The sequence below is a fragment of the Colletes gigas genome, unplaced genomic scaffold (assembly GCF_013123115.1).
Source record: "Colletes gigas isolate AHSC1104 unplaced genomic scaffold, ASM1312311v1 Colletes_gigas_Sc00007, whole genome shotgun sequence".
In the NCBI taxonomy this organism is placed as follows: Eukaryota; Metazoa; Arthropoda; class Insecta; order Hymenoptera; family Colletidae; genus Colletes; species Colletes gigas.
In genome coordinates this window covers 3,616,646-3,643,652 of record NW_025106636.1, presented here as the reverse complement: position 1 = coordinate 3,643,652, position 27,007 = coordinate 3,616,646, and the positions used below count along the sequence as shown (strand labels likewise).

At 43.7% G+C, this 27,007-nt stretch overlaps 1 protein-coding gene across 3 annotated transcripts; it reads right to left on the bottom strand.

The window, feature by feature from the left end:
- Positions 1 to 3,142: 3,142 nt before the first annotated feature.
- LOC122396160 lies at positions 3,143 to 26,739 on the bottom strand. Of its 3 annotated transcripts, none has more exons than XM_043394318.1 (3): positions 26,039 to 26,739; positions 7,501 to 7,637; positions 3,143 to 6,779 (listed from the first exon to the last, which is right to left on the bottom strand). In XM_043394318.1, the coding sequence occupies exons 1-3, from the start codon at positions 26,208 to 26,210 to the stop codon at positions 4,305 to 4,307; spliced, it is 2,784 nt and encodes a 927-aa protein (XP_043250253.1). In that variant the 5' UTR covers positions 26,211 to 26,739; the 3' UTR covers positions 3,143 to 4,304. The 3 variants fall into 3 exon arrangements, with proteins under 3 accessions (XP_043250253.1, XP_043250254.1, XP_043250255.1); XM_043394319.1 differs by lacking the exon at positions 26,039 to 26,739 and adding an exon at positions 20,377 to 21,410; XM_043394320.1 differs by lacking the exon at positions 26,039 to 26,739 and adding an exon at positions 17,965 to 18,051.
- Between the last annotated feature and the right edge of the window lie 268 nt (positions 26,740 to 27,007).

Here is a 27,007-nt window from a genome sequence, read left to right as displayed (position 1 = left end):
CCGGGCAGTTAGGCCTCATTGTTAACAAACGATAAACGCATTTCGGTGGCCGCGGCTGCTGTAAATTTCGAGCCGGTCGTTAATTAAAGTTGGGAACGGGTTTGTTTTGTTCCCTTGGATCCTCGATTCTTGAAGCGCGACGGGTTCGTCGACACGCTCGAACGGAGGCAAACTTTCTCAATGGCTCATCAGGATTAGTGGTTCAGCTTTGTCCGTCTTTTTCTTTGAGCGTGTAAATTGAATTTGATCGCCGCTCTATTGAATCTTTAAAAAGTTTGTCGCAGTGCACCTTGACTGGAAGAATAAGCAAACAATGGTCAGCTTCTGGTCGTTGTTTTTAGGCTCAGCTAGGTCCAGAAGACATTGCTCGACTGATCAATTAAAATCTGATGGAGCCTCTTAGCTGACTAGAACAACAGGGTTTGTTAAGGAGTCTGCTATGATCATGCTAACTGAAATTGTGTTGGAAGACATTATCTGATAGATAAACTTGGTAGACTGGTCCGTACATAAATTTCACCGAAACATACATCAATCTGCATCGATAAATCATGCTCTAGCAGCTTAGTGCTCACTGGGAATTCAGTTACTGGGGCAACCATGAATCGATAAGGTTTCAGAGGGACCTCAGGGTACAGTTTGTTGTTTGGCCTGAAGCAGTTCAGGTGATATCCTAAAATAACCTAGACTGAGTAATTGGTTCTGAGTCCGAGACCTTAGTAGACTCTCCATCGGTGCAATGGAAACGCAATTATGCTACGGCGAAAATAGTTAGAAAAGGTCAGTCGGTCTATAAGTGGAGCAATTATGTAGTAGCAACATTAGTTAACGTCCGAAGCAATTAAGCTTCGGTATAGCCACGAATAGTTACGACGACAGCAATGCCCATTCATGCAACGCTCAAGACTTAATGGACACTGCACAATTGTACAGTGTTTTCTTCATAGGATTCTCAGAAAAAGTTCTCCAGACCTAGTCATGAGCAATCAGGATAAAAGTAACACATATCCAGGTCCTAATAGACATTATCCAAGTGTACAGATCTTTTTTCATAGGATTCTTCGTGCAACACTAGGTGAAGCAAGGATTAGGAGAGTATATAGGTTCTTGAGACCTAGCCAAGAGCAATTAGGATGAAAGTAAGACATATCCAGGTCCTAGTAGACATTATCCAAGTGTACAGATCTTTTTTCATAGGATTCTCTGTTCAACACTAGGTGAAGCAAGGATTAGGAGGATACACAGGTTCCTGAGACCTAGCCATGAGCAATCAGGATGAAAGTAAGACATATCCAGGTCCTAATAGACATTATCCAAGTGTACAGATCTTTTTTTCGTAGAACTCTTCGCTCGATCGATAGATAGAACAAGGGCCATGCCATCAAACAGATCCTTCAGATACAAGAGTCCCAACTGGGTGCAGACTTGAACGCTATCTAGCAATTTCGCGAGACGCCTCTGTCGCCAGGCCAGCGAATATCACGCTGGAAGGGAAGAAACTGGCCTCGACTGACATTTGCAAATGACGTTAGCCCGTATCAACGTAGCGGCTCTATCCGCGCCGAGACAAAACGTCTCCTCTGACTTGGCGGCGGAGTCGTCTCGTAAATTAGTTCCGAGTTAATCGGTGACGGCGTAGGGTAGCGAGCACCGGCTCTTCTGGAAATATGGCCGCGCGAAAAGAGATAATTTGCATTTTAATTGCGCCAGTCTGCGCTGCTCCTCCTCTCCCCTCCGCAGCGTTGACACCCTTGCAACCTAGTTCGCGTCTTTTCACGGTAGCACTCGAGCGCTGAAAGCATCGCATCGGTTATTGTGCACCGGCGCTAACTCCATCTGGCTTTGGGATCACTGATTTCTCCCTAAGTTTGCTCAAAATTGCTCGATCCAGTTACATTGCCACTCGTGAACCGTTCATAAGTATCTAGATAATGAAGCTGACACTACTTTACCCAAAACAATTGAAAGATTACTTGACTTGAGTAGTTTAATGCTCAACACTGACCAAACCTAGATGCTCATAAGTATTCATGTGGCTCCATCTAGCTATGGGGTTGATGTATTTACTCAAGATAACAATGGCTGTTTCTTGTAAAGTTTAGGTCGTTGACTTCTTCCTGATAAATTCTATATTAGTAATTTTTTTTCTCAGTATTCGAAGCATCCAACAAGCGTGGTAGAAGTTTCCTAAAACTTCAACAGATTTTTTCTCTCGTTTTTCACCGTCTTCCATCGCCACTCCCGAAACTTTCGCTCCTCGAATCGTAAGAAAGCGCCGCGTTTAATTATAAGTGCATTCAATTTACTTGGTCGGTTCCTTTCTCCGGATTTCTTTAAATTTCTTCCCTCTTCAACCCCTTTAAAGCGAGCGGTGGCAGGGCGGACGGGCGAGGACTAACGGGAACAGAACGCTTCAGAAGTTTACGCGGAAGATGCTCGCGAACTTTGCCTTTAAGTTCCACCCTCGGCGGAGCCATTAATAAATGGGGCTCTTAGAATAAGTTGCATAGAATAATCAATAATTCGATGAGTTATAGGGAAGAGCGAATTACTAGGGTGAAAATACGATCTGTAGCAATAGCCAGTACGCGTTCGCGGCACGTGAAAATTCATGTTGAACTCGCCGCGCCATTTAAGTCGAATCGTTAAGACGTCAGAATAATCGGCTAAGGGTAGGTCTCAAAGTATAAACGCTGACTTTTTAACGAACTTTTGCATAGTGGTAGAACTTTAAAAACTGAAGCTAATGGTGTACGGTTTTAGGTGCAGACGGTCAATAGTTTATGAGATATTTAATGTCAAAGTTAGGATAGTGCAGTATACTGTGGAACTTCTTTTTAAGAACTCCATCAAATATGTAATCCTTTAGTTACTTCATAGTTTTTTAAGCTTTGTTATTGTACGAAAGCTCTTAAAAAAATTAGGGTTATACTTTCCTTGAATATCTATAGTTGGGTTTTTAATGGATTGACCATGGTCACGTCTCCCACTGTGAACCATGTCAACCACCACTCCTATTCTGACTCCCTGTTAACCTCTTCCACTGTTTAAAAGATGGAGGTTGACCAATTTGATCCGATTATAATAAACCACACTGGAGGGAAATACTGTGGTCGTTTATATTTAAACAATATACGGGATATATACAGGAGTTTGGCTCAAAGAATGATATATTTACAATTTTTCAAAATGTCTGTCGTCTTCTACATTTTACGATAATAACTTAAAAACCTTAACAAGCAAATTTAACGATAATATATACACAAATGGTATTAACGCTAAGTAAATGCATGGATGACAACTATAGTCACTCCACAGTGTTTCCTATGGCTATAAACGAAACATACAACGAATGGTTAGTACTGAAAGAGTAAGAACTCCATTTTATTTTGTAGTCCCACGCGAGAACAGCGTGAAGAATAATCGGTAAAAAATAATCTTCGACCTCTGCCATGATTCGAAAGAACTTTCACAGTGGTAATTAGGAGGTGAGTCTCTTCTCCGTGGTGTGCTCGTTAAATATTAATTTTGAAAATTTAATTCGATCCACGTCTGCCTTGAATATCGAGAACAGACCGCGCTCCCGTATTCTTGGCAGGAATCCACCTCCGTAGCGAGCGTCACCTGAACAGTAACAGGTTTATGGTGTCCTGGTTCTGTCGTTGCTACTTTTACGACCGTCGCGATTGGCTGCAGCGGTTCCCTTATATTTGCGGCAAAGGTCGATACGGCTCCTCATAGAGTGTATCGTAGTCTGGTCGATATTTCATTTAGCTACCCATACTTTTGATTACTCGTCCGGTCCTGGTTTCGCAATGCGCGCCGCCGCTCGAAACTTGATTCCTCGACGACGGTTTATCTCGCTTAGAAACTCGCGAAAATTAATTACCAGCATAATATCCTCAAGTTCTGATCAAGTTCGCGATATCAATCTCCCGATATACGCGAGAAACTAGTTTCGCATTAATCAGTTAAATGGCGCCGATCGGGTCGCCAATACAATAAATAACTCACCGTTAAAGCTAGAACTAATCGAGTCTACGAGCTAAATTTACACCCGCGATCTCGATATCGACATGATCGATCGTTCGACGTCCATTAAACTCTAAAAATTGACTAGAATCGAGTGTTCCGAAGTTCAACTCCATTCCGAGCGACACTTCCCGCACTTGCCACCAGAGGGCTACGCTCTCTCGCAAGTGTTCGACTATGTACATTTCTCGACCGATCGTCGATAAGGCAGAGTTACGTTACTGACTCTTTTCCTTTTTTTTTAGCTCCCGCTGACGAGATCACCGGTTATTTTAAACACACCCGTTGCCCCAACAAGCACACCAAGGTACGCTGTTGCTGCTCGTGCTGGTCTTCCTCGCCTTGGCGCCAGGCGTATCCCTGCTGCTGATGGAGTTCGTCCTCTCCCTTTCCGAATTCATCATCCCGTCCTTCTCTTTCGAGGTGTCCAAACTTCCGCTTCTGACCGTCTTCACGGACGCCAGGGAGGGCCTCTTCTTCGCGTTGAAGTACAACGACATCCTCCTGATCTGGTCCTTCTTCGGCGAGTCCTGGCCCGACGAAGACGATCTGCTCTCGTGCTTGTCCTCCTGGCCCTCTGACGTAACCGTCGTGGTGACGCTGAGCCTTCTGGGCTTCTTTCGCGTCACCTTGCCAGGTGACTCCGGCACCTCCGTGGACGTGGAGCTGCTCTGCTTCTTGAGCCTCCTCTGGGCTATCGGCGACATGGGCTTCTGCTCCTTGATCACAGCATTCTTCTCCTTCCTGATCATCCTCTTTCGACGCAGACCACTCGGTGTGGTGGGTGCACTCTCCTCGTGAGAGAAGGTCTGCTCGTCCTCGTGATGGGAGTCCCCGTCTATGGAGGTCTGCGTCTGGACTGGCACCTTCAGCGCCAAGTTGTCATAGTACATCATCCCCCTCTGCGTATACATGCCACCTCTTGGGACGAAGGGTGTGTTTTGGTACAGGTTCTGACTCTGCAGATACGGGTTCGTGTTCAGTCTCTGAAGGGTGCTGAGCTTGTACGGTGTCGACGGGCCGATCAGAGTGTGGGGACTCGGTTTCTCAAAGGAGGTCACTTGAATCTCGTGTTTGTTCACCGGTGACATCAGCTTTCCGTTGACCAGTTGATTGGAGGGGATCAGAAGACGATTCTGATCGGGTTGGACGGGCCTGTACCGTTCGCCAAGATGGACTCCTCTGTGAAGAGTGGAGGCGTCAGGGTGCGTTGGGTAGTAACACAAATTGTCGTCGTTCACCTGAACCGACAATGGCCTGGTAACGTTGTTTTTGTCCGCGTAGCTGCAAGTTGGGTCGAAAGTACGTAGGAAAGGGTTCTTAAAAATTCGGTAGTCCACGGCAGGTAGCTTGGGGATCTCTGGAGTTTCGGGGCTGACCGCTACTTTGACGCGAGGCCTCTTCAGGGTCACGCTCAAGTACGACTTGAACGGCTTAGAATCCGTTATGTTGTCCAAGGTGTTGTCGCTCTGAGTCAGTGTCGGCTGTTTGCCATCGGATTGGCCGATCGAGGCAGCCTGGGATTCGCTGGTTAGGTCCTGGCACGACATCGACTTGGTCAGTTGGTTGCCAGCGTTCGATCTGTCGTCGGTGATCAGCAGGTTGTCCGTGCTCAGAAACGTCTTCTGTTCCGCCATGTTTCTCTGACCGTTGCTCTCGCAGGGCACAGCTCCGTTCACGTAGATGTCAGCAGATCCCTTCTGAAACGCGAATTGGTTCTTGGACACCACCGTGGACTCGGTCTTGCCACTGCTGGAGCTGTTCGCGGTTCCAAAATGGCTGGTAGTTGGCGAGGGCTCGTCGGTTCGTTTCTTCAGTTTCGAAGGTAGCGGCGCGAAGAAGTGCTTACGCTTCTCCACGTCCTTCTTCGAGTCGCTGGAGCCCTGATCCTTCGAACACATCAGTTTCGGGTCCATGTGGAAACTCCAACCGTTTTCGACGACCTTCTCAGCGTTAGAACGTGGGTCTCCAAAAGGCGAAGAGTTGAGAAAGACGCCTGGTTGTTTTAGGCCAACGTTCCTTGTGTAAAGCAAGTTCTGGAAGTTGGAGAACCTGTCTGCCGCTGAGGCAAGTCGTTGTTGTTCCTGATGGATCTCGTTGAACAGCTGCATCTCAGGTGACATGGTAGCTTCCGGTGTTCCATAGCTCGTCATCTGCTTCTGAGGAATCATGATGTTGTTCTGCCAGCCTATAGGCGGTGCATGCAACATCTGATCGTTGATCTGGTCCATGCTCAGAGCAGTCATACTGGGAACGGGGAGCAACGGGTCCGTGTCCAACATGGGACACGAGGAATCCATTTCTGTCGCGTCTGAAGGCATCATCAGGTTCAGGGTACTTGGGAACTTGAACGGACAGTCTGCATAGTAACTGGGACCGCTCAGCTCGGGTGGTTTGTACGTGCCAGGGTAGAAGGGGATGTTCTCGTGGAGGTGCCTGGGCTTCAGGATTAGCAGGGGACCTTTTTCCTCTTTCTGCTGCTGGCCATCTTCCGATGAGCCTTTTTCCTTTTCCTTCTTCAGTTCTTCCTCCTCGTCGACCACCGACAGGTCGTCGAAGTCCACGTGCAGCCTGTGCACGCTGTTGGTCATCTTCTCCGAGGAGATCTTCTGGTTCTCCGCGTTCTCTAGTTGCTCGGCTTTGTTGAGATTCTTGTTCTCGTCCTGATCGTTCTCGTCCTGCTCGAACTCCTCGTCTTGCTCGAAGGAGTATTGGGATTGTTCATCTTCATCCTCTTCGGAGCGATCCTGAAAGAGATTTGGGTCTTTGAAATTGGGGTTGTTGTAAAATCTGGCAATTTACAAGGTTGGAAGAACTGGGAGTTATTAGGTTATTTATGTCGTTTTTAGATGTTAGAGAATATCGAGAGAATTTATCCGAGACCCGTGATCTTTCCAGATGGCTTAAGCTGCATCTCATAGAAGGATAATAAAGCTATTAATATTTCTCCAGTTAGCCTCGTTCAATTTGAACCGCCTCTAATTTGAGGGCAGAGGAGAGCGAGTCGAGAGATTAATGTGCGATCGATATTCAATTTCAAATAGCAATTTCTTCGCAGACGCATGGACTCACGGTAATTATTCAGCTACTGGCGCATAGTTTCACCGGAGCACTCCCATTTTCAGTAAATGGGTTCTCATTACAGAGTGTTTTAGATCGATGGTCAAGATTCGTCCGGCTAATGGGACTCACGAAATTAGACAAGAATATGTTCATAAACACAGTGACCTATACTGACCTGTAAATTGTTCATATTCTAAACTAACATACGCAATTTTTTTTTTAGGAAGATCTCCTGGACACTGTTTATCAGCCAAAGGAAGCTAAGCTTTAATTTCTCATCTATAGATCACAAGTATCGTTTCCACCCCTGCCAGGTGGATTGTACCAAGAATAATTAGCTTTCAGACCCAGTCGATCCAAATGTAACGTATCTAAGGGTTGTTTCAGGTGGAATTCGTCGGCTACCTCGTATTCTTCGCTTCCCTCGCGGCTCTTCTGCCTCTTCAGGATCTCCTCGAGCTTGTCGTACTCGTCCCGGAGGCTCCATATCTCCCTACGCAGCTGCTCGTTCTCCCTGCGCAGCTTCTTGATGTCGTTCTGACCTGCAACCAGACGAAACGATGTATCCAGCGCGCGTAAATGGGTAACCGGGCTCGCGCCACCGCGGCGTTTTTCTCGCGGAAATCGCTTAATCACGATCCTCCCGCCGGCAACAGACGGTCTGCACTCCGCACCTATCGGGACGATCGATCATTGGTCAGTCCGGGCAGCAATCTCTGCCCTCTAACCCTTCGTCTTTCGACGCGTCAAGGAACCTTGATAAATCACCCGGTGCACCCCCCTCCCCAGACCTTCCAATTACTTAACTGCGGAGATACGAATAAAGTTTCAGCGCGCCTAATCTTGCCGACGAAAGGCGAGTCCGGGCTGCGAAACAAATGAAAAATCGCGATGTCGCGGGCTCTGTTCTTCTCCACGGTGCGTCGTGTTTCGAGCACGGTTTTTTTGATCGATCGTTCCAGCGCCGCGGAGATTAGGTGACCGATTAGCCGGACGTACGGTCTGTTCCTTTTGTGCCTGCCTCTTTCAAAGTGATTAATGCCCCGTTATTTCATGGCGACGGCCAAGGGAAGCGAGCAATTGCGTTGTTTAAAGTGCACACCCCGCTATTGCCTCTTAGATTATCGCTTTGGGAGATTCAGGGGCGCTCCAACCGTGCTGGATCTTCTCGAATCCAATCTGCAGGAAGATCGAGATAGAGATACCGTTTCTTTAGTCGGTTGGGACGGGTTCGCGCTATTACTGTCCCCCGTAAACTAGGTGGGATATAGCTTCGGTGTCGTGGGTAGTTAGACAGGGTGTTTCACTGTTGATGACATCAGAAATTATAATTGTTTTATAGAGAAACGTAATGAAACTCAGCTGAACTTCGATCGAATTAGGAGCAGACCTGACTTGAAGCTCATCTTGAGCAATGTTTCGAAGGTTTTGGTTTCTTTTTAAAGAATTGTGAGGTCATGTAGGTGACTTTCAAAGATTGCCAAACAAAAGACGCACGGAGGAGGAATTCTACTTTCAAAATGGAGTCCTCCACGGCCTCCATAACTGTCCCAAGGCTGCTGAGACGCCTGGTCCAGTTTGAGGGGCATTTTATAAGCAGCCGCGTGATAACAGCTCGGTTAGCCTCGGCGGCTGTGTGTGTACTCGTGTAACAAGAAAAGCCGTGTGGTAAATCAGGATTAAAGCAAGGCTCGCCGGTCGGAAATTTAAATAAATTAAATCCTTCCGGGGGTTCATAAATTCGGATTTTCCGCGTGGACACCGACGGCTATTTAGATCCTATTAAAGCTCGCGCGGCCTCTATCGGCCGGGCGCGCGCGTTCGCGATATTTTTCTCTTTTCTCATCGGGCAACCGCGCGAAAGAATTCGCGGAATTAGCCCGGTATCTCGACTGACCCGGTGACGATATTTAAAGGCATTACCAGCCGCGACAAATTGCGCGGGCCCGCTCGAATCGTCGCCTGATCCGTCTGGAATCCTTTTTGACCGTTGCATACAGGGTGTCCCTGAACCCTTCGACAATATTCCGCCAGCCTATCGTGCAGGATGAGTCCTTAATTCATGGGGCAGATTAGGATAGGTATCTTCCAAGAATAACGAACGTTTCTCGAGGCTTCGTGTTCGAATTAATTTTCTGGGCTTATGAGAGATGGACACCAACTGTACCCCTTCAATTTGAACGATCTTTTGTGGAAATATTAACTGTAGAGTACAAAATAGTTTTCACAATTCAGAAAACACTAGTCGGGTTGGTTATACAGCAGAAAGATTCCCAATTCCGAGGAGTTTTTCCTCCCCCGGAGCACCTACATGTTTGCACAAAGTAAAGACGGAGCAACGAGACCAAACAGAAGTAGGGGGAGAACGTGTTCTCGAGCAGCCGACTAATTCCGTTCCGGATACAATACTCTCCATCATTAATTTGTCGGTAACGATACAACAAACATGCCGTGGAGTACGAACACCAATTAAAACGAAAACACGCAGCCGCTTCCCCGGAAAAGAAAAATAACAGACGTGCTCGTTCGCGGCGTACATCGTACGAATTATCAATGATCCGGCGCGCAGCATCCCCCAAAGGCCGAAACCGACGCGTATCCTCATCGGAAAGCCTTCGTTTTCAATAACAAGCTCGCAACAAAAAGACAAGCGTCAACCCCTTTTCAACGGCCCACGATATTAATTATTTCTCGAGGGCAGGGGGGGGTGTGTTTTGCCGCTCGCGACTGCATCGTCCCGGAAGAGGTACATAAACAGAGACGACGTACATTAACTTTGAGATTGGGTATGCTCGATGGAAAAAGGAGAGGAAACTGCGCGTGACTCGCCCTCCGACCGTGGAAGAAGCTGATCAAAGCAGCTGCGAGACGCATATTTGGTTTCGTCAAGTTTCCATCGGTTCCTCGCGTTGGCCCTTTGAAAAATGGAAATTGCGTCCCGGACGCAAACGAACGAACGCGGAGGAAATGCCTGCGGGCTGCTCCTCCCTTTGAGCTGGAAACAAGAAATCGCGTAAGCCCGACTGATTGAACCCCCGGCGAGAAGTTCGCGCCTGTTTGCCCGCCGGAGGTAAAAATATTTACGCGCTCCACGTTATTAACGAGCGTGGAACTCTCGTTCGGTGCACCCTTCGTTCCCCCGCGATCCTCCGTTGCTGACGTTTTGAGTGGGGGGACTTCAAGGTTCCCGAATGGGGGCTACGATCGTGAGAATTCTAGAAAGAGTCATCAGATACAGTGATGAGTCAGTTGTGTATCTAATGTATTCTGAAGTCATGATTAGAACACTTCACAACAAGTCACCAATGGTAGTTATCAGACCCTAACATAAAGATTTTAATTTTATTTCAGTCCATCATTGCTCGTATGACTCGGTGTACACGATCTATCTTGGCGCGAAGAGCCGAATGAAATCTGCAGAAATGATTTTCATTCTCGTAGCAGGACATCCTCCAGGTACTTGTCGGTTAATTACACGGTCGATCCGTGAGCTGGCAGCTCGCAAGCTCGTAATCGAACGTGGCACGACCGCCTGCCGGCGGCCAAAATTAGATCACTCGAATATCACGTGTAAATTATCGCGATCGGGCCACGGCGAGGTTCGAGGAAACTCGTGAAATCAATTACCATAATGCAGACTCACCTTTCGTATTTATAACTCGTCTTAATCAACTCGTCGCCCACCGCGCGAGGATTAATCCGCCTCATCGTGCATCCTGATGAATAACGAACGGGGGATTGAGATTCTTGTGGGCGACAAAAATTTTTATTTCGAATAACCCCTCCTCCAGGTTGGTAGAAACTCGGAACCAAGATGAAGTAGTTTAAAAATGAGATGGGTAAAGCTAGGAAGCTTTTTTCTTGCTAATCTTCATGTTGGGGATGAAAGTTGATGAAACGGTGCGATAACGTTGTTAGTGACAACCTGGCAGGGAGATCTGGAGGCAATTTGGCATGTACTAGTGTGTGAGTTGGACTCTGAAAGTTTCAAAGTATAGCTATGAGATCAGGTGGCTTATTGCCTAGGCATTGACCCTAATTAGCAGGAGTCATTTAGTTGGTGTTGAGCCCTCAGTCTGGAGGTCTTTTGTATCCGGTTTAACTGTAGTCTTTCGGATGTCTTCTTTCTGTTAGGGTCATCATGTTTGCTTTATAACTTCATCCTAATATCTTTCATATCATATTCCTCCCTATTCCATTATCTTCATTCTTTTAAGCACACCAACATACAGGTGTCGCAGGATGCTAGGAATCAAAATCGAGTTGTCACTTATGGCAATCATTTGATCTTCAAGTAAAAGAGTCACACGTAGCTAGATCAGCACCAGCCACAGGCCTCCAGATCGTCGAGTTTGATGAACCCTGTTACCTAACTCGTAGCTCGTTTATTTTCTCATGTCCATTACACAATGATGAGTCTATCCATTCACCATCACCCACGAATGATAGCTACGCGTTGAGGTTAATTTACAGAAGGTATTAAAATTCCTAGTTTGTTTTCTTAAATCTCTTATGCGCCATAGTCGGGGGCATTAACTCGAACAGTATATGCCCTGACCAATCACGACGGTGAAAGTGTATACATAAACTGGATTAACGATACTTTTATCGAACCCGTGTTTATTATGACATTTGACTCTGTTTTACTTATAATACTGTCAAAAACGTGCAAGCTTCACGTTTCGGAGGAACCTGACAGTGTGATTGAATTTTCTTTCGTGGTTTTCGTTTCTCTATTTTTATCCCGGATAGTTTCAAGCTTCTCGGATGATTAAAAAGGGTACATTGATAGATGTACCCGTAGGGGAGAACGGGTCCCTTCATAAAACATGTACCTTTGTCCCCCTTTATCCATTTAATCGTCGTCCATGTTTCTCGAGTCGTTGACTGTCTTCGGGGTTTGGTACAAGTAGTTAGACTTTTTCTAACGGGGCCGCGTACACGCTAGACCATCGCCTCGAGGCCAGTTGTTCCATTGACAGAATGACGAACGTTCCGTGTAGTCACTGGTTACTTCCAGGGCTCGTAAATTCTCGGATATTTCCTGTTTCGATGCTCGCGGACGACATTCGGTTTCCTGCTGTACGCCATCGCGTTACTTTCATCGGCCAGAATTGAAATCCACGTAGCTCGCGAACCATCCGACAGGTGATGCCATCATTAGGGATAGCAGTTGTTGGCCTAGATGGTAGTTTTTATCGTTTGCAAATATTGCGATTGTACCCGGGTAACCGGCTGAAACTGTGAGAAACGACGCTGGAACGACAGACATAGGCGTAGCCGGCGTCGTCGAAATAAGAGATCGTTGTTTATGGTTTCGAGCGGCAGACAGGCTTCGAGGTATTCCTGCACGCGCGAGTTTTACGGCCACTAGAGCTCTGACACTAAATTATCGCCGTCGCGGGTGTACAGGGTGTCCCGGTAGAAAATGTCAATGCTAACAGATTTTATCGCGATGTCTCCGAGAAAGGTTGCTACTCCATTTTTTCGGGGATTACGTTCGCATTTCGTGTCTTATTCTCAGCATTTTCATGTTCTATAAAATATAGACCAAAATCGTTGTTCTAACCTATAACTTTAAAAATATTAATTCATCTCTCACATTAAAATTGATAATTCTTCTGTAAGAATGACTAAATATTTGAGCAAAGTTACAGATTAAAGCACTTAGTAATTTCCCCCCCAAAAAATAAATTATAAATCAGCTATATTCGATCAGGGGAAAAATGATAAGGCGGGTTTACATGAAACAAAGAAATCTTTAAAGGGAATTTAATCTAGCCATTTGAGGAAAGATTCTTTAGTATATTTTGATGGAAGTATTTATATTGCGATTAAAAAATATTTCGTGAAAACTCGCTTTTAGGGGAATCTGGTTGGAACGAGCCACCGTGTAGAGGAGATATGTATTCCCGGACACGGAGTTCCATAGAACGCTCGATGACGTCGTCGCTGTGCATGACCATGTCAAAATATCCACTTGCATGCCTTTGAATAATTACCATCGCTGGTATTTTTAACCGCGTGGAGCCCCGGAGCTCGGACGACCGAGACGACGCGTTCATGGAAAACGTTTGTAAAGTGTCGCGCGGCGATGCTTTCATTGAACGTTTAGCCACGTTTCGCGTACCGCGGAACGCAAACACCAGCCACGAAAGTGGAACCCATTTTTCTCTCCGCTTTAAGATCCCCCCCTGCGACATTTTCTGCAATGGGACTCGAACGACTAGAAACTGAACGTTTACGATCTTGGCAGCCGCGCGGTTCGGTTTTCACGAAACAAAAATCACACGAAAACAACGAGCGTGGGGTTGTATATCTCCGGGAACGTCAAATAAATTTTTTACGCTCGAATTATCTCCACCACATTTAGACTCGAACGTGGTCGAGAAAATTCAGTGTTATTTATTGATAATAATTTAATAATAATTGAAATAATTTATGAGCGTGAATAGAATATTATTTCGAAGTTGTAAACTAAAGTAGTCTCTCAAAAAGTAATTCAAGTTCCGAGACAAACGCCTAAACGTTTGGAGCCAGATTCGATAGGGGGAGGGGAGAGTCGAGGCGATGTAAAACGACAAAATCTTATCGTTCGACGGCGTTCTCATTGACGGAGTCCTCGACCTCGAGCGACAATTTCGTTATCGCGCGCTTTCGCGAGAAACAGATGCTATAAATTTTCGAGCGAAACTCTCGACTCTCTATTATCCCCCGGCGCATTAAACGCCTCCCCCACTCTACGAAGTTCCCAGGTGAATTTGAAATCGACCGCCTCCCGTTATTATTTTCTGGCCGCCCGCGCGAAATTATTTCGTCGCGAACTTGCAAATAAACTTTCTCGCCTAAACGCGCCCGGAAATTCGAGGGGAAGTCCCCCATTGGAAACCCCGTGCGGGCGCGCGGCGTTGCTGTTTCGAATCGGCGGCGAACAGAATTATTTTGGCTCGGCGTCCGTTCGAATTCCCAACGACGCGACTTATCGGGAACCTAATGCCGGGCTTTCGAGGCGCCTCGCGATTCCCTAGTCTGGGGAAACGGGCCAATTTGAATTGTAATTGGCCGGCGGGTCGAGGAGCCAAGATGGCCGCCACGCTTCTTTTGAGGTTAGAATGGGAACGTTGCCCCGAATGTTAATTAGTAGATCGTGGATTTTATGCATTTAAAGCGTATGCAAATGCGATAATTATATCCTGAACTGACTATCTTCCTGAATTTTTAACCTTCCATCGCATAATAACCGACCTAGGAAGTTAGTATAAAGAACGATATTTGTTTACTTTAGGGGGCACCTCAACGATTTTCAAATATAAACTTGCTTAGAATATTGAGTTCTATAACATAATTAATAAATAATTACCAAAAAAACATATAAGAATGTGTCGAAAATATTTTCTAGAGTTTTGTTTAAATGAATAACTGGTCTTTGATTTGTCTATCTATTGCATTTTCTAGGACCTTGAGATCCTAAAATTACATCCGTAAAATTTTATGACGATATTCGAAGGTTTAAAAAAGTTATAGCCTCTTCGAGAGAACAGTGCACGCGCCAAAGAATACAACTTAAAACTTTAAAGCCGTTCTTCTCGGAACAACTTTTCTTGGCCTAGCTTTGGTAAAAACTTTGAGGATATAATGAATCATTTTGTTTGAAATTTTACACGCTGTTTCGAAAACCGTCTGCCTATGGTACGAGAATTATTATGGTTTCACTTTTTTTTTTTAGACAGAATTCGAACGTTTTCGTTCGTAAGATCTCTATTCTCTTTTTGAATAATTCTATCGACGACAGCTACGTCCGTAGGAATTAATAATCTTTCCTCGATCTCCCCTAAATTCTGACGATACATATTTATAGCTTAAAGATTAACAAATAGTGATGTCAACTTTGGATTTCGCGCGGTGATTTATTTCCAAAATACACGTTCCTAAAAATGACTCATTTTATCTATCAACAAACCATACTTTAAGATCAAACCGGTACGTACGGACTGACCAATTTGCGTAATAGTCGGTGTTCACTGTAAATAACGACCGCTGTAAGAAAATAAACTGTTTCGTGGTAGTCCGGAGGGAAACATGAAAAATGTAATTTATATTTGTGTTCTTACCGGGAGGGTAATTGTTTTAAATACTATCGTACCGCCCACCATTCTCTTGTAACAAGAACTAACTGCATCGAATTCTTTTAAAACTCAGCTAAACTTCTCCTCCATATTAAATGAAGGTTCAAAAATTTTTCTTCCCATCTAATTTCCAAAATTTATTTTCCCGTTAAAGAATGTTCTCGATATATTTCACCGTTACATTAATTATCTCAAACTTAATTTTGATCTCATCCATACAAGAATCAACCCCTGCGATAAATGCTTTTAATTTTTCTAATTGATTTTGGTCGCGTAAATTGATAGTTTGCGCTTTTGAAGATGCTCGAAATTCGGTGTGTTTGGGAGAATTTCAGTCATGCTCGTCGAGCAACGTAAGTGACGAGGTGTAAAGGGGTTTCAGGCTCGGTTGGCGAATACACGGAATGCGTTCGTTTGTCCATCTTGGAATCGCGGTTTCAAACGCGGGGAAAACCAGTCCTCTCGACACGACCAGCCAGAGACAACGCGTTTCCAACCGTTGGAGTGGTTGCTTTCGCGTCTCGTAAAAGCTTGCGGTGTTTTTACGCTTGACGCGAGCCGGGGCTCAAAAGACTGGCAAAAGGGTCACGTTTCCGCGGCGCGGAATCGACGCGCTGTTTCGCCAGCGAGTCGGGTTTCCAAAAGGGTGCGATCGAGACGGGCCATTTCGATGGAAACGGAAACGAACGTGGAAATGGCACGACGTTACCCCGGCACTTTTTTTCGTTTATCGGCGAAGGGCGGTGAAATTAACGCGGTTTCGAGGTCGAGGATATTTTTGCTTGGTTTTGCGATGCAATTGCGCGACCCGGAATTATTTTTGAAGATGACGAGCATGCTGTATACAACGCGCCACCTAGTTTCCAGCGACGCGGATTTGGAGACCAACAGACTCGCTTGGGAAAATTCATCAGCCAGTGCTTGGTTATTTGGAAATTTTGTTGATTGGTTCGTTGATGGATGGAAAATGCATTGGAGAATTGTTGATGACTCTTTGAATTACTAGAAAATGTATTTAGAGGTAGTTGCTTGATTGGAAAATTCATCAATAAGTACTTGGTTCCTTGGAAATTTTGTTGATTGGTAAATTGGTTCGATAATGGATGGCAAATGCATTGGAAAATTGTTGATGACCCTTTGAATCACTGGAAAATGTATTTAGAGGTAGTTGTTTCATTGGAAAATTCGTAGATTGATACTTGATTACTTGGAAATTTTGTTCATTGGTAGTTTAGTTCATTGATGGATGGAGAATGCATTGGAGAAGGGTTAATTACACTTTGAATCACTGGAAAATGTATCTAGAGATAGTTGCTTGATTGAGAAATTCATCAATAAGTACTTGGTTGCTTGGAAATTCTGTTGATTGGTAGATTAGTTCGTTGATGGATGGAGAATGCATAGAGAATTGTTGATGAGTCTTTGAATGACTGGAAAATGCATTTATAGGTAGTTATTTCATTGGAAAATTCGTAGATTGATACTTGATTGCTTGGAAATTTTGTTGATTGGTAGATTGATTCGTTGATGCATTTGAAAATGCATTGGAAAATTGTTGATGAGTCTTTGAATGACTGGAAAATGCATTTATAGATAGTTATTTCATTGGAAAATTCGTAGATTGATACTTGATTGCTTGGAAATTTTGTTGATTGGTATATTAGTTCGTTGATGCATGGAGAATACATAGAGAATTGTTGATGAGTCTTTGAATGACTGGAAAATGCATTTAAAGGTAGTTATTTCATTGGAAAATTCGTAGATTGATACTTGATTGCTTGGAAATTTTGTTGATTATAGATTGATTAGTTGATGGATGGAGAATTGTTGATGAGTCTTTGAATGACTGAAAAATGCATTTAGATTTAGTAATTTCATTGGAAAATTCGTAGATTGATACTTGGTTGCTTGGAAATTTTGTTAATTGGTGGTTTTTCAAGAGCAATACGATATTGAACTTGAAAAAATCGAATCCATTGATGCCTCAACTACCACTAGGCTCAATAAATCTAGAATTACGTTATTCTTAAATTAAGAATTGGTAAGTTCAATGCCACTAGAATTGCAATGTATGAGATATTTTGAAAACATAAAAGTGTATAACACGAGTCGTTTAAAGATAGTTTGATAATAATTCCGTACTGGATTCGTAGCTCGTTTGCAATTTGGTGGGTTGTTAGCCGATGACTAATCGCGTTAGGCGAAAAACCCATTCCCATTGTCGCTAAAATTAGTCCCCGTCACAATATTATAACGTCTCCTCGCTCTTGGCAAGATTACAATCGTGCTTCTGTTCAGGACTACGAAGACCTTCAATTTACTAATTCAAGACTGCGCGACGTTCCACCAGGATAATTAACGAAACCTAATCAGGTACCTCGAAACACGTTACAACTAATTTCAACCACCCTCAGGCTAAATTTTTAAACAACAAACTCTTCGAAATTATCCTTTTTTACAATTCCCACTCACTTTATTTTTATTACCAAAAATGATCAGTAACACTTATTCCTCGTGTACCAAAAAATAAAATTCGAGTTCACTCGTTATTCACTACACGTCTTACGGACTAAGTATACATTTATAAATTTAGGAACAAATAATTTGACTCTGGTAAAATCCCACGGCGGGGATTAAAGTCTTCTGAACCAAGATGGACGTGATTTAATTTATCCTATCCACTCTTTCAACGTTCAAGCGTAAAATTAAACCACCGGCAATTTGACACACGGTAATTACTCACTGTCTTGCATCCGTCGAATTTAAACCACGGCGTTTTCCCGCGGATGGAATGATGCTACGTATCTCACGGACGATCGAGCGCGGCGAGGCCTCTTCCGGCGCTGCGAAACTTCCTCTTCGGGAGCGGTTCATTGTCGCGTTGTCAACTCGCGTTTCTGGCGATCGTAGCGCCGGATCGTTTTCCCCGCGTATGCTAATTTTGCTGGCGCAGTCACGTGCTTTCGCAACACGGCTGCAAGTGCAGCGGGTGGCCCCGTGCATTGCACGAAAGCTCATCGCGCTAACACATAAACCATCATTGTTTATTTTCGTATCCAGAGAACGGAGTGTGCCTCTAACGAATTGCAATTACTGGGCGAAATTATTATGGAAATATTTTTTCTTCGTCTAATTGGCCGTACTCACGTTCACGTGAGTTCGTAAATTCAACGATCGCTGACTTCTCCGAGTAAAGTTTTCTCTTTAAAACTTTCACGAAGTCTGTTAATGACTTCTGCAAAAATGAGAGTTCCTCAAACTTGAGAAATGGTCGTTCAGCGTTCGTTGAATTAAAATAAATGTTGCTTAATGCACTCGAAATTATTTAGAGCGCAGCGGGAGTTGCTATTAGTACCGCCCGGTAATAAGCTCCAGTGAAGTTAATTATAACAGATAATTACGTTAAAACTCTGATATAATTATGGCGTGACTCGCTCGAGGGTTTCTGTTCTCCGATATTCCGCGGGAAAGATTCTTGAGAGATATTTGTATTCTTCGATCGATATTCAACGTCTTGACCTGTATCATTATATGAGTAAAGATGGTCGAAACACCTAAAAGATCAGTCTGTACGAATCATACCAAAATTCTAATATCAACGCACGAAAATTCCACAAAATTTTGCATTTCTATTTCTAGAAAAATTCCTCAAAAATATCGGTCTGTCTAAACAGCCGTCGAACGAAACAAATGCTCCCGAATGAATCGCAGACTTCGAAAGATACTTCGAAACGCGCAGAGAGCTTTCACGATCTATCAACAAATTTTAACAACAAAAAGCAAACATAATTTCGCTGTTCGATTCGAGAAAGGTTTCTTTTTTTACGAAAAGAACATGATGGATTTGTCAGCTGTCCAAACAGCCACCAAAGCAAAATAATTTTCTTCCTTATTCGTCCTCGTACATTTATAATTTTACTTTATTTTTGTACTTTTTAATATTCACTGCTTAATGGACGCCTAATGGAGTCTGCGTTACTGTTGTCGGTAAATATTTGCACGTAAAACAAAAAATAAACGCGTGAATTCTTGTTGCACTCGTCCCGATGCACCCCCGAAGATTCCAATATCGCGAAACAAACGATAATTCCGTCGTATTCGCGACTATTTTCATCCCCTTTTTTCCCCTGGCACGCTTTCCATTTTTCTCCACGGGAAATTTCACCCTCTGCCCCCACCCTGTTCACGATCAAATGATATCTCTTTCGTCGGGGAAAGAAGAAGAAGGCTTGTAGATTCTATCAGCGAAAATCATATCCACCTGTGCCCCGTGGTCATTATCGTGTCCTCGTTTTTTCGCTGGCGGATGTCGAGACGAGGATAGAGGCAGGGGCGGGAGGGTGGAACGAAGCAGAGAGAATATTAAAAACTTTTTCCATAAAGCGTCTTCGCGAGGCGAGCGCCGTTAGGCCGAGCATGAAAGCCAGTTTCTTGCACTTTCAAGCGTATCCTGCAGTTTTTCCGAATTAGTTCGTACGGTTTTCCGCGTTGCGGCCTGTTTCTTCTCCCGAGAGAGAAACGAGCGAACAGGAGGTCTTTTGAAGAACAAACGCGGCAGGTGTACGATTCGCGGAGAAGAAAAGAAACGTTAGGCCTTTTGAGAAAATATTGAAACAGTTTTCCAATTGTTTAACTGGAATATAGAAGTAGAATATTAAATATAAATATTTTATATTTATCGTTGCACCCTCGTGCGAATATTGTCAGCGGATCGGTGACATTTTCGCGATGAGAATGAGTCCAAACACGACCACATTCGGACTATTTTTGATTACATGTATAGTACGAAGCAGGGAAAAATAGACTCGGGTTAACAGGACCGGGTAAGTAGTATGTGGACATTGTAGAATAATTTTTGCTCATAAAGTCTATTAAAACGTCTAATTTAATAGAAATCGTATTTTCTCTCAGGACTACTTTCTCTTTCTTCCTACTATACATTCTCAGAATCGATTGGCAGAACGTGTAGTTACAAGTGGTCAAAAGAGGGTGGTGTTTGGGCTCATTTTCATCGGGAGAAGCTCACCAATTCGTTGATAATACTCTCAGAAAGATCCTTCATTGGATTCATTGCAACTCGTACAATTTTTAATGTTTTCGTACGAAAGAAATACCGAATACTCTCGAACCATAGAGGTAAGTGTTTCGAACGTACTCCCTTTTTCATCCTGCCTGCTTCTTCCCCGTTCTCTTCTCTGCATGGTGGTTGCCTCTGTCTGTCCATCTCTCCGTTCCAAAACGCCTCGCGCAGCCCCGACAACGAGCTGACGAACACTTGATTTACATCCGTAGGATACGGGACGAAGTCATACCGCGGTAAAAGTCGTTAAATAATCCCAGCGAGCGCATCGTCAACGAATAAGGCACGCCTAACGGCGCACCTGAACGTCATCGCGTTGCGGATTCCGTGAACGGTGCACGCGATATCCTCTCGCACGAACGACCGAGGAATATGCAGTTTCGTCTGATGGATCGTCGATCTCACGGCAACGTGCAACCCATTCATTTCGCCCGACGTCGAAACAAAGTTACTTAGTGACGCTGCGTCCTTGCTCTAAATCTCCGGATCGAAGCGCACTGCGTTTGGCGAATGTTGCACTATTAGCGCGTCTTAGCTCCAAGGCGCCGGGAGCCATTCGAGGCTCTAATCTCTGACAGGAGTTGATAACTTGGGTGATCTGACACCGGGTTCTCACTTGGGTTCACCGAAATCGATAGCTTCTCGCGTCGTTGATTGAGGAATTTCAACTTTTCTGAACTCTCTGATCTTCAGAGTTGAGTACACGAGCTCTCAACTATCAGAATTTCAACTTTTCGTAGAGTTTGTTGACTCTGTTCGAGTTTCAAATTTTGTTGAAGATTTCTGAATCTGTGATATCAGAGTTTCAACATTTTCGAAATTCAGCTTGTGAAACTAGAGCAGAAGAGGCTTCTCAGAATGTCAACTTATCTGAGATGTTGAGAATTGAGGATAGAAGCTTTATCCTTTTAGGAATTCAACTTTTGTTAGAGTCTGACGACACAGTTCTCAGAATTTCAACTCCTCTGATGTTGAGACTTGAATATGGAAGCTCTATGCCCTCTCAGTATTTCAACTTTCGATTATGACATCATAATTCCTTGTATTTCAATCGGAGAATTATTAATTCCTCTGATCTCGAGAAAGAGTGCATCAATTTTGATCTCTCAGAATTTCAACTGTACCCAGAATTGGACGGCATAATTATTTATGCTGCAACTTTTCTGAGAACAGTCGACTACTTTGATACGAGGAATTAATTGCATAAAATTATTCTGCCAAGCTTTCCCAGAATAAATCTTCGAGTTCTACCTTGAGTTATCTACCAACATTCAAATTCCAACTACGAATTAATAAATCGTCTACAAAGTTCATAAATTTGTAAACTCCCAAAAGACTCTATTTATACATCTCTCGCAATTAAATTAAAGCCACGTGGGTATCTCTCAGAGAAAAAGATCACATGAATCTTCAATATCAAAGGATCCAAGCTAGCGACCATCGTTAAAACGTTTGTTTTGTCTACCATAAATCTGGAATCTCATAAAACTGTTCGCTAAGTCCTCGGAGCTTCTAGCAATGGAAATGGCAAAGTGTCAGACGTAAACAAAACACGGAAAGCTTTCATAGAGGAACAAGATCACATAGATCACCATGGGTCAACCCAATATACCACATTGACAATTTTTTAATCTTCACAGTCGTCTTTTATTGATACTATGACTATCACAAAAGTCCACAACCCAAGTTATTGGCATCACAACATTTTCTGCAATTCTACAATCACAAGAGTCCTTCATTGACAGTATAATCGTCTCAAAAGCGATTGAGAGAGAGTGCAATAGTCACAAAGTCCCCCATCGGTAGTACAATCGTCATAATGATCCTTCACAGACAGTAGAATTGTCACGAAAGTGCTTCAACCACAGTATAATCATCACAGGGTCCATTTAGCGTCGGATGCAGTTGTCACAAAGGGATTCAACAGTGCTATAATCGTCACAAATGTCCTCTATAGTGACTATAATCATAAAAAAACGCCACAATACGTCACAAAAACAATTTGTGGTTGCCACAATCCTCGTTCAAGTTCACAAATGCCTCTCACTGACATCACAATTGTCACAGAAGTCCTTCGCGGGCACGAAAGTGCGTGAAATTCGCTCGAAATGTTGAAATTGTCATCGGCGGAACAGCAAGGAACAAGATTCCGCGAGATCGCGTTTTCTCAGAAGAAGTCTTCCGGTGTCGCGGTGGGTCGTCCGTTCGAAAAAAACGAAGATTCTCGGTAAAAGAGCATAGCATGCTGGTCGTTTTGAGTCGTCGGACAAAACTAGTTCGCCGAAGGCTACAACTTCGCCGATGCCTGGCAGCCCTCTCCTTTCGAACCGCCGCCTTCTTTCTCGCCCGCGCGCGCGACTATTTAAATCTTTTGTAGTGGCTGGTGGTGTGCCGGGCCCGCTTCGAGGAAGATTCTTTCGTCACGTGTGGACGGAAATGTTGAAGGTTCCTGGGGATTCCTGGCGCGGGCCGCCACGGCGGTCTCGCAGCTAAACAGTTAGGGTGGTTTTCCTTGGTGGTTCGATCAGCAAAAAGCTTCTCAGACGTGGTCATTGCTCGGAGACGGAAGTTTTAGGGTGCTCTTAGTCCTGTTTGCATCATTCGACTATTTTTCGTCGACTTTGATTCATTGGGGGTGGTGGTACTTTTTGGAGAATAGAACTGTAATCTGCTATCGAGATCATCACAATGCTATGATAGTTCTGCTATATTAAAATTGTGGTGAACTCTAAACAAGCTATATGCTAAACTCACCACAATTGCTTTTATTGGCAATCTATAATAGATTTATGTATGTCTTGTTTCTAGAGCATCTATATTTTTATATAGCGAGACCATCACAATTGTGGTTTATCTTTATACAACAACAGTTTTATAATGATATAAAAATAATTTCGAAATATTTCAGCAAGTAAAGAATCATTTAGTACAGGACACGTTTGGAAATCATCGCTCGTGGGAAAGGATTGGCCTCGAAGGCATTCTCCGATGATTTCTTTTTTTTGCTATCGAGACACAACTTGTTTTCGTCGTGTCTCTGGCGTGTAATCTGTCGAGCCATTTAAAAACGCCTGAAAATAATCGGACGTGACGTGCGCGGCGTCTGGCTTTTACGCGACGACCAGAAAACAGGCCCCCCCTCGTTGAAATTGCTTGACCGATGCAGGTGCAGATAGCCCGGCGACTAGAGTCGATACAACGCGTGGAAGAGAGCAGGTTGTGCTCGAGTATTTCAAGTAGTTCGAAAAAATTTGAGGGGTTCGATCGTACGAACGGCTCGAAATAATTCCGGTGGGCTGCGGGTTTCCGCGAAAAGATCAAACGCGGCAGGGGCGGGGTGAACGGACCGACGCGATTGGGCGGTGACGCTCGAGTGGCCTTGAGCGGTCAGCTGACCGTTGGATCGACCGTGATTGGCTCTCACGAGTGAGTGACACTTTGGACGCGACGCACAGTAGAGCAGAGCGTTAGAGAAACGTGACATTTAATTTAAGACGATTCAGCAACCTGGAACGCGATCGACAAAAAAAGTATTCAAAATATGATTCAGTTGGCAAATCGATTTATAGCAGACGCTATAAACTGTGCTATATCTGTGTGAATGAAGTAAATAATTAAAACGGAGAACGATGTACCAACAACGAGATTGTTTGAAGATTTGTAGCAAAGTGATTGTCCAGTTGCATAGATACAAAAATCCGCGTTTCGTTGCCAGAGCCAGACACACATTTTCCCTTCAGATGGTCCTTTAATGCGTCACTGTTCCCTAGCCGCGTCTGTCAAAAGCTCAGGGGAAAAAGTTCCGGCCTCGTGGCTAACGAAATGTTTTTGTTTTTCCTGCTTTTTTCCGGGCGAGCTGATTTAATTATCTCGGTATTTCAGCGTTTGAGTTGAAAAATGGACGCGGGGGGAAATTGTGGCTCGATCCTAGCGGTCATTAGAACATAGAAAAATTTATCTTGACGATCCTTGACGGAATCCAGTAATTTAATTAGCAGGAACGAACAGTACTCCCAAATTGTGTTTTTATTTATTACTAAAACGGAATTTTGAACTTCACGTCACGTCTGAAACTCCGTTTCACAGTTCTGCGTAAAAAAAAGCATGGAACAAAAATTTCCAAATAATTTTAATCCTAGCCGAGTAATCCTTTCGTTTGATTGCCGCGTCTATTTATCAAACGAGGGGAATTACGACGAAAGTTAGAGAGCTCGGTGTGGATTCAATTTTCTGTCGAAACACATCGAGCTTTGGGAAGCTTTAATAGATCATGCGCTACGTCAACATTTCATCCCTACGTCGAAACTGTTTTGAGTTTCGAAACACATTTCCGCGTGCTTCGCGGAGGAACGCTCTCTAAGAATCCGTATAGAGACGACATCTGGGTTTCTAGAGCTTCGAGGGAGCACGCGATATGCAGAGGGGCAGGGGGGAGGGGATGACTAACATAACAAAGCTTTTCTTGGCTTCGGGGGTAAACAAATTTCGAGAAAATCGCCGGCTTTTCGAGTTTCTTCGCCTCTCGAATAATATTCAACGCGTTCCAAATGCTTCCACTGTCGTCACCTGTTTCTTCGTTATTTTCGTGACTTTTGACCTTTCTTTCTTCCATTCGGAGCTCCATTTTCCAATAGAAATTGATTCTTCAATTTTGAAACTGAACGACCGATCAAGTTTCCCATATTGAAGACTTTTATCATTGAGGTTAGGTTATTAACGGCATGTAAATGTGCCTTTGCACCGCGAATGTATATTTATCTTCACTTTTATGCATTATGCTTCACTCGATCTTTCGTTTCATACTTTACACAAGGCTGATGCAATAAAGATATACTGCTATTATTATTATCGTACTCTATACCTCAGCATATAGATTTTTTCGTTCGAATAATTCATTAAAAAGTTCTTAATAATTTAATAAATTAAATTTTTTTTTTTGGATCTCTTCTAAAAACTTACCATCGTTGTAAGCTCCAAAGTCCACCAAGAAAAGTCACCAAATCCATCAAAATACTGTGCACACTTTCCCCCCTTCCACAATAATCGACTTTTCGAAAATTTTACGAAACAAATTCTGTGAAAACCACGATCGAATGTTTGCCCTAGTTGGAATTTAAAATGCTCTATCTTCGGGTTTATTTGCACGAAACTTGTGGTAGACTGTGTTTTTGAGATTAAAGGCGGTCCGGAGTGGAAGTTTACCGTAAAACTTTTGAAGAATGATGTTGCAAAATTCGCGTGCAACAAGACGACTGGCTGGAACTACTGGCCTAGCCGGCAGGACAAACTTGGCGCGTTTGGCCAAGTTTCGAAAATAGTTCGCTGCGTATTCGACGCGCGGATCTAGTGTACGATGGTGGCTATTTGTGGCGGGAACAACTGGGGAGCCAGGCCTGCCACGCTTTCCGCGTTAAATTTCCTAGCGGCTTATCATCGCCATTAATCTCCAGATTTTTCACCATTGAAATAACCTATATTTTTTCTACTATCAAATAGTGTTTCTTTATAAATAAAATATAAACAATAGACAAAATGATTCTGTTACTTGAAAGCGAGGATTACTGTGAATCAATACGAGCTCTGTATAAATTATAAATATTTGACACAATCTATAACGCCTTCAACAATTCAAAAATCTCATCGTATCTCCTACAATTGCAAAAACATACAGACGTTCGCGTTCATGCAAAAATGATCTTGCAAAGCGTGCTCAGTGCCTGAAAACTCTCTGCTTTACCTTGTTCCACTTCGGCGTTGATGTGAATAGTTCTCAATCTCAGTTCCTCGTTCTCATATATCATCCCCCTCGAGGACTTCCGGTCGAGTTTCCTGTTTGGTTTCACGCTTACGTCTCTGCGTCTAGTTCTCAGCATCCCAGCGCCACCTACACTCACACCGGTGCCCGCCATTGTGTTCGTTAATTCGTTGCAACGACACCGACACAAAAATTCACTTCATCCAGCGACTAACTGTACGGAATTCACTGTACCATGCTAGCGAGTTCACATCTTTTCGAATATTCACTATGCAATTGTCCTTAAAAATTAAAAACGAAGTGAAGCGAAGAAGGAAAATGTGTGTCTTCCATGAAACTCGAACGCACGTTTCCACGATTTTTATATCATCCGCGTTCTGGCAGCTTTACGATTAGCCATAAGCTCTTTGATGGAGATTTTACCTTCGCTTAATGGCTGCGAAAGCGTTAAATTATATTGAGCCATTAGGAACCGACTCGAAAGTCTTGAGAGAGTGAAGTAACGTCTTCAAGTAGCATCGAAGTTTATGCGATCCTTGGTACGGTTTCTTTCTGAGTCTCCTGAGATTTATCGTACCGCTATGCACTTCTTCATCCATACATCTCGTAGATTTAAATCTCTTTGTAGATTTCTTCTTTTACATTGCTATTAATTCTCCCTCATAGTATATTACTCTTCTCACGGAGCTTCTTCTTAACTTTTCTGAGACGCCTTTAAATCTCCCTTTTCTTCTTTAAATATCGGTCAGGCTGTCAGGGTTGCTAAATTTCTTCTTTAGAGCTTCTGTAATTATACTAATTCTTAGACTGATCTCTTTTTATTCTTCTGATAGACTTAGATCTTCCTATAGACTTCTTCTTTTACTATTTTACTACTTCATTACTTCCCTATCTCTTCGTTTAGACTTACCTCTCAGGCCCTCTATTCTTCTTTTGCTATATTTCTTCTTC